Genomic DNA, 8,382 nt, shown 5'->3' with positions numbered 1-8,382 from the left:
TTCTAATCAGAGCAACTTTTAGATATAGCAATGTCAATGCCAAGGACAAAGATGCCACAGATGAGCAGCAACAGCATGTCAAGACTTGAAATGAATCAAAATGCCAACAAGCCGAAGTGTTCATAGTTTATACAAATATAATAGGGACTGAAAGAATAGGAGAATGTAAACAAAGTTTAGAAAAGTACAGAAAGATAAGCATCGTCAGCTTAAGTACCTTAATTGTAGCAGATTCTGATTTTACCACTTGTCTGTCAAGCATCTGCATGAAATGACACAGGCAACAAAGACCATTTTAAAAAGGAGAAAAAAGATGAGAGTGCAATGTGTTTAGGAGCTCATATGAAATCTAGTCATCAAAAAGCCCCAAACCTAAAATAAGGGTGCAAAAACATAGTAATGTCCATAAAATTAACATTTTGAACAAATGTTAACAATTCTACTTACAAAGACATTTCCATGTCTTCCCATTTAAATACTTTGGTCAGGGACTAAGGGTTAAAGAATATGACATCTTCCCCCTTTCTTCACAAGCACACCAATATCAACTTTTATCGAGCCACTATTCATTATGTTTTCCTTCGCATTAGTAGGTCATTTATTTCAAACTTGTTACATAATTGACCCCTCACTAAAACATATGTCTATTTGGTTAAAAACGGAAGTATTTTGAATAAATGAACAGCAGCAAATGAATCTGCATGCTAGACCTGGTCAATAGTGTAAAGAAATTCCAATGTTGAGACTCACTGTTGGATACCTCACTAGTAAACCATGTGATGAGACATGGAAGGCTCGAGCACATCCACTCAAGTCAATCTTGTATAAACCTTAAACAGAATATTATGTTTATACTATGTTTTAATCCATCCATTGGCAACATTAGTTTGTTCAAACTAATATAACTAGTTACTAATCAGGGGAAGCCAAACACTAATAATTCCATTCAACACAACCTTTGGATTGTCAGATGGGATCTGCAGAGTGTAAGAGCAACCACGCGGTTGAATTTCTCCAGCAAACTGTACTTCATTGTTCCTAATGGGCAAACAAAGACACCAAATGAAATTAGAGCAAGCAATCACATTGCAGCCAATAAACATAGTTCATAGTGAAGAGCAACTCACCTCTCACCACAATGAGGACACTCAAAAGCTGACAACAAAATCTGCACAAAAGTCAAAGGCAACAAGTCATTACGCTTACATACCGTAATCACAAATTCATGCTTCAAAATTAATCTTTTAATTAAAGCACACAATAATTCCTATTTAAAAGGCAAAGAAAGAAATTATTGAAGCATTACCATAACTCCATAAGGATAAAGCACACATACCTTTCTGAAGTGAGGAATTAAGGTGAGTAAGAATCTTGTAATCCCCTGCGAAACACAACAGAAATGAGATCAAAATCACTCTAAAAGCGGACATTGTTAAAGTGGAATCCAGCTCACACAGCAATAACCACAGAAGCAAACAACACATAAAAGAAAGTGAGGGATAAAATAACAAAAAAAATCAAAGGCTATGAGAGAGAGAGAGAGAGAGAGAGAGATTACATTTTCACCGCAACGCATGCAGAGGCTCTCAACGTTGTAGAGGGGAGCATCACCTTCCTCTGCAGTAACAGCTTCAACGACCGACCCAACGTCCACAATTTCCTCACGTTTCCCGCTACCACCATTGCTGCTGCTGTCTTCCATGTCTGCAGTAACAGCAACGAGTTCATACACAAGCACAGAAGGAACGATAAACGTAGAAACGCATCACTGAACGCAAGTCCCACAAAAAATCCATATAATGGCACATAATGTAGTAACGTAGACTCGAGCAAAAATAACCAATGTACTAATACAAATATATAATGGCAAATATGGAAAAGACAATCAAGATTCTGAAAACCGGACCGGTCATCAAACCGCTCTAGTCACTGATTCACTGATTTACTGGTCCAACCGGTCTAACCATGGTTCAACCGGAAAAACCGTTCCATAATAAAATAATAACTAATTTATAAACAAACATCCTAAATATCTTTCAAATTTAAAATCCTACATAAAATATCACCAACAGACCAACTAAATGTAATTAATCATCAAAATATTCAAAAACTTGCTGCAAATTTGTTGACAATTAACATAATTATACTTCCATTAAAAATAGCTAGATTGAATTACAATGCACAAGTTAAAATAGAGAATATTGTCTTAATGTAGTTGAGTCAAAAAGTAAAACAAAAAATGATAGTGTTGCACAACAAACACACAACAGAACCTGAAACAAAAACACAACGGAGCCTGAAACAGAAAGAATCCAACACGTAGGAGGGGTAGCAAGTCGGCGGAGATCAAGAACAGGGACAGTGCAACCAAACAATGAACAAAACAATGAAAACAGAATTTTTTTTATATAACAGAACAATCAAAACATGAATCATACAATCACTAATTGCAAATTTTTTCTTCATAAGAACAGAACAATGAAAACATGAAGCATATAATAAATCAACTGATCACCAATTGCAAATTTTTTAATAAGAACGAAAGTTAGAACAGTGAAAAATGAAGAAAGATCAACAGTTTTCAACCCAATTTTAACAAAGCTCATCACAATGATTAACAACAAAAAAAAAAAAAACAATGAAGGAACAGTGAATCAGTAACAGGCAGTGCAAACTCAAAAAACTTTAATAAAATTTAACTACAGAAACAGACAGTAAAGCAGTAATAGAGTTATCAATTTAAAATTTATCATCAAATACAATCAGTGAGTAAAACCAATCAACCAAGCACTGACTGGGCATTCAAAAATCAAAAAAAAAAAATCAAAAGAACATTTAAATCACAGCAAAAACACAACAACAGCAATAGGAACATTTAAAACAAAGCAACCCAAAAAAAATCTAAAAATCACCATTGCTGAAAACAATGATTTGATACGTGTATGCTCAAAGAATTAAAAGCTAAGCTCACAGGAAAGTGAAGAATACCCAAACCAAAGAATCTTCAATCACAGCTTAAACCAAGAACAGAAAATCACAACAAGAACAAAAAAAAATTAAAGATAACAGAAGAACAACAGAACAACAACACAAGAACAGTTAAAATTTACCAGAAGAACACTAATGCAAGTGGAATCATCATGCTAATATGTTTTCTGCAAAGATGCTATTTGTACACCTAAAATTTCCTAATTACTAAGATCCAATTATTCTTAATTTCACATGCAATCAACTTACTAAGTTTCTAAAAGCTAGAAATTATAAAACCAACCAGAAATATGGTTAAAGCATTTCATCAAACATGTTGAGTGCGGTAAATTTAAAACGAAATAAGAGAATTCAAAGCTTAATATCAATGTGATAGAGAAGAGAACATAACAATTGTATAATCTATGAAAATAATCCAAACCACTACCAAATCAAATAGTTACTTATTGTAATAGAAACCAGAAGTTGCAGAGTTTGAAGCAGAGTATTGGTGGCGGGTTTAGGGAACTCACGGCGGCGACAAAAGAGAGCAGTTCGACGAACGCGAATGCAGTTCGGCGCAGAGTTTGAAGCAGTGCAACGTGGCTTCCAGACGAACGCGAATGCTAACTCGAACGGTGAACAGCGAGTGAACGCGAACGGTGAACGCCGAGCGAACGTGAACGGCGAAGAACGCGAAGGTAGACGACGGCTGAACGAAGAGGAGAACGTGAACGGCAAACAAACGGCGGCGGAAGCGCGGCTGAGCAGACAAAGACGACGGACGCCAAAGCTCGAGGAAGCAGCTGCGATCGGTGACAGCGAACAGGGGTTGAAGACTTGGACGGACGGACGGACGGATGGCGAACTTAACGGACGGCGGCAATATGCCACTCCTTGCGGCGGTGGTGTAGGCCTACAGTGCTAGGGGTTTTTGGCTGAGCTTCTGTGATTTCTTTCTGAATGAAAGAAAGAAAGGGGGAAAGGGAGAAAGAAATGGAGGAGTTTCCGTTTTTGTGTAAACCGGACGGGTTCCGGTTCAACGAATCATCAGTTAAGAATAATTTTTTACATTTAATTTCATTTATCTAAAATCAAAATATTTTTATTCATTTTTAATTTTTTAATTTAGTCACCAACAAAAAAAAAAAACATAAAATAAAAAACACATTCACAAGTTTTTGAAATAGTCTTAAACTAAGATTAGGGACATCCAAAATATGTAACACCACCTTCTAAATTAAAGTGACATCTAAAGTTGATTTTGGAGGTCATGACCATGATCATCATCATCACCTGCGACACATCCTGCAAGTGAAGACATTTTCCTCCTCAAAAACACCAATTAACTATCCATCAATCACATAAACAACACCAAAAGGATACTACAACAGATTCACGATTTTTTTTATAAAAAAAAACTATTTAATAGGATTAAATCACAATCCATATATTAATAATTTCATACCTTGATTATTGGATATATATATATATATAAAATAATGCAGGATAGTAAGAGAACAGGGAAGAGCTTCAGGAAGGGACTTGAACCTGAAAGAGGAGTTTGAGGCGGGGCTTGCTGCGAGCAACAGGAAGAGACAAAGGAGCGATGGCCAATACTGGAGGAACGAGTTTCACCGCCGGCGGAGAGCTTCAGAGTTGAGACATAGGAGAAGGTGAGTGAGAGAGTGAGAAAGAGAGAGGCGCAGAGCAGCGTGTTACGTCGAGCGTTTTCGTTTCGTTGAGGCTTCTTTAAACGTTAAACAACAGAGAGCGAAAAGAAAGAGGTATTGTTAAGTTCCAGAAGAGGGAACTAGAAATGCCTAGGTTACTCGAGCTGGGTCGGGTTGGAGGAGTTGGTCAGAATCGGGGTCGGGTAATGATGCAAAATGTCAGACCTATTTAAAATGGCCCATTCTATTTGTGCCATAAAAATTATCTTGGACTAATTTAGTGGTTTGTTCATTAGATTGTTTAAACAAGTGTTATAGATTTAAATTTTATTTTGTGCATATAAAATTTTTTTAATCAATCATAAATTCTTAAATGAAATTTAAATTCACTAAACTAAAAAATTTTTTATAATATCAAATGAGCATGAAATGATATTGCTTTGAATAATATAAAATTCTTTCTTTTGAGTTTATGGATAACTCTCATTAATTATTTTCTATTTATTATAAATTCTAATAAAACAAATAAAATTTTACTTCAAAAATTATTATTTATAATAATTTTTTATAAACATATATATTATTATAGTTAATGATACACATAAATATTATTATTAAGTTTTATATGATAAATTAATAAAAAGATAAAATATGTGTTGGGTTTTTTTCTCTCCTTTGTGAGGCCCAATCCCAACATTTTGGGGTTGTATTCTTGCACCCTAGTGTCACAACCCTAATTCAATTTTTGAGGGTTATTGAGAGTGATAGAGAGTAGCCACAAAAGAGGGAAAGAAAGGGAAAAACAGAATTCCCGTTTTTGTCCAAAGCAGCAAATTTCAAATGGCAGTTTCTCAGTTGTTCATCGTTGGATCGGCTTGAAATTTAAACTGCATATTCCTATCATCTTGTTCTTCATTATGATTGGTGGAGATGTTGATTGGAGGTTTGCAGTAGGAGAAATTGGTTTCGCAAGAGAGAAATTAGGTTTCCCGTTTTTACACAGAGCAGCAATTTTGGAACGGCAGTTTCTCATTCTTTCACCGTTGGATCGACGTGAAATTTGGACTGTAGATTCTTCACAACTTGTTCTTCATTCTGAACGGTGGAGATTTTAATTGGAGGTCTGCAGAGGGAGAAATTGGCTTCGACATCAGCTCTGTTTTTTTGGGTATATTTGATCTTCTTGCTTCTTATTTGTGAGCTTTGGTACATTGATGTTTTGGCTGGTTATATGCACATTTTTGTGCTTTGTTTAAGACTCTCTTGTACCTCATTTAATTATAGTGGAGCTATTTCATTGGTCTGGACGACCCGTGGTTTTTACCTCTCACATTGAGGGGGTTTTCCACGTTAAAATCTTGGTGTGTTCTTGTTATTGCTTTACTTGCTATATTTGCTTGTTATAGTTGCTGCCATATTGTGTTGTGAGTGCTTCCATATTGTTCTTGTGTTGGACATTGTTGTCGTTTCCGCTGCTAGGCTCTTTCATACTGGCATCAGAGCTTGTTGGTATTTTTCTGGGCTTGTGATTCTGTGAACAATGGAAACTAATACTAATACTAGTAGGATGATCACTCTTAATGGTCCTAATTATGATTTGTGGAAGTCAAAGATGGAAGATTTGCTTTATGTCAAAAAATTGTCATCAACCAGTTTTTGGTACAGAGAAGCCTAATGATAAGTCTGATGATGATTGGACTTTGTTGCATAGACAAGTCTGTGGATATATTAGGCAGTGGGTTGACGATAATGTGTTGAACCATATTATTGGAGAGACACATGCTCGAACCCTTTGGATTAAGCTTGAACAGTTGTATGCTCGGAAAACTGGGAATAACAAGATGTTTTTGATCAAGCAGTTGTTGGCTTTGAAATATACAGATGGGAAATCAATGACAGATCACTTGAATAATTTTCAAGGAATTATGAATCAGTTATCTTCCATGGGCATCAAGTTTGATGAAGAGGTTCAAGGATTGTTACTTCTTGGCTCCTTACCAGACTCGTGGGAAATTCTCAGAATGTCATTGTCCAATTCTGCTCCTGATGGTGTAATCTTAAAGAAGGAGAAAGCCAAGGCAAGTAAAGACAAGAGCACAAATAAAGATGATGGTAACAAGGAAGACAAGGTTAATGTAACTCATGATGATTTTCTTGTTGTTGAGGAGTTTGAATCTGTTAACCTTGTTGATAATAGCACTAGTTGGGTGATTGATAGCGGTGCTTCTATTCATGTTACATCTAGGAGGGATTTGTTTACGTCCTATATTCCTGGTGATTTTGGTGATGTGAAAATGGCTCATCAAGGTGTTGCAAAATGTGCTGGTGTTGGACAGGTTTGTTTAGAAACCCCCAACGGTACCAAGTTGACTTTGAAGCGTGTGAAACATGTTCCAGATATTCAGTTGAACTTACTTTTTATTGGTAAGTTGTGTGATAAAGACTTGGATAGCTCATTTTCTCGTGATAGCTGGAAGCTCACCAAGGGTTCCATGGTTGTTGCTAGAGGTACAAGACACTCTACTCTTTATTTAACTCAAGCAAAGATTGTGAAAGATGTTGTTAATGCTGCTGAGTTTGTTGATGAAATTGATTTATGGCATAAGAGATTATGTCATATGAGTGAGAAGGGTATGAATATGTTATCCAAGATGAATCTTTTATTTGGTTGTAAGGTTGCTTTGCAAAAGTGCAATCATTGTTTTGCTGGAAAATAAAACAGGGTCTCTTTTAAGAGCCATCCACCTTCAAGGAAGCCGGAGATACTTGATTTGGTGCATTCTGATGTATGTGGGCTGATGAAGACAAGAACACTTGGAGGGTCTATCTATTTTGTAACCTTTATTGATGATCATTCCAGGAAATTATGGGTTTACACTTTGAAGACCAAAGATCAAGTTTTGAATGTGTTCAAGCAATTTCAAGCTTCTGTTGAAAGAGAAAGTGGGAAGAAGTTGAAATGCATTCGTACTGACAATGGTGGTGAGTACTCAGGTCCATTTGATGCTTATTGTAAAGAGCATGGTATAAGACATCAGAAGACTCCTCCAAAGACTCCTCAGTTGAATGGCTTGGCTGAAAGGATGAACAGAACACTGGTTGAAAGAGTTAGGTGCTTGTTGTCACAATCTAGATTGGCAAAATCCTTTTGGGGTGAAGCTTTAAGCACTGTTGTTCATGTCTTGAACCAGACACCATGTGTTCCCTTACAATTTAAAGTGCCAGAGAAAATATGGTCAGGTAAAGATGTTTCTTAAGCTCATTTAAGAGTCTTTGGATGTAAAGCTTTTGTTCATATTCCTTAAGAGTCTTTGGATGTAAAACTTTTGTTCATATTCCCAAAGATGAAAGATCTAAGCTTGATGTAAAGACTAGGCAGTGTATTTTTATTGGCTATGGCATGGATGAGTTTGGTTACAGGTTTTATGATCCTGTTAACAAGAAGGTGATTCGGAGTAGAGATGTCGTCTTTGTTGAAGACCAAACATTGAAGGATGTTGATCATGCAGAGAAGCCAATGGTTCAGCCTAGTGATGATTTTTCTGACATGGATATTACTCCCTCTATGCCTATGGTAGAAGATGGTAGAGTTGAAGCTCAAAATAATGAGCATGATAGCATGTGAAGATGGAACAGTTGATCCGATACTTGATGAAGTTGGTGATGATGATCAAGATGAAGAACCAACTTTGGAAATTCCTGCAAATGCTCTCAGAAGGTCTACAAGAGAGAGGAAGCCTTC

At 36.3% G+C, this 8,382-nt stretch overlaps 1 protein-coding gene across 3 annotated transcripts in view; it reads right to left on the bottom strand.

The window, feature by feature from the left end:
• LOC107484086 (uncharacterized) overlaps positions 1-4,759 on the bottom strand; it is a 9,837-nt gene extending 5,078 nt beyond the window's left edge. Inside the window, exons 1-7 of one of the 3 annotated variants that reach the window (XM_016104702.3) lie at positions 4,519-4,759; positions 4,200-4,275; positions 1,559-1,704; positions 1,337-1,381; positions 1,128-1,168; positions 957-1,038; positions 218-262 (exon numbers count right to left, since the gene is read on the bottom strand). In XM_016104702.3, the coding sequence (XP_015960188.1) occupies positions 218-262; positions 957-1,038; positions 1,128-1,168; positions 1,337-1,381; positions 1,559-1,704; positions 4,200-4,260 (420 nt within the window). In that variant the 5' untranslated portion in view covers positions 4,261-4,275; positions 4,519-4,759. Of the gene's footprint in view, positions 1-217; positions 263-956; positions 1,039-1,127; positions 1,169-1,336; positions 1,382-1,558; positions 1,705-3,500; positions 3,949-4,199; positions 4,276-4,518 lie in introns of those variants that run through there. The other 2 variants (XR_008008385.1, XR_008008384.1) reach the window with 2 other exon arrangements.
• Positions 4,760-8,382: the final 3,623 nt, after the last annotated feature.

This window comes from Arachis duranensis, chromosome 4, assembly GCF_000817695.3.
Source record: "Arachis duranensis cultivar V14167 chromosome 4, aradu.V14167.gnm2.J7QH, whole genome shotgun sequence".
Lineage (NCBI taxonomy): Eukaryota > Viridiplantae > Streptophyta > Magnoliopsida > Fabales > Fabaceae > Arachis > Arachis duranensis.
The sequence above is the reverse complement of the archived record's forward strand: the minus strand, read 5'-3'. Positions and strand labels throughout refer to the sequence as shown.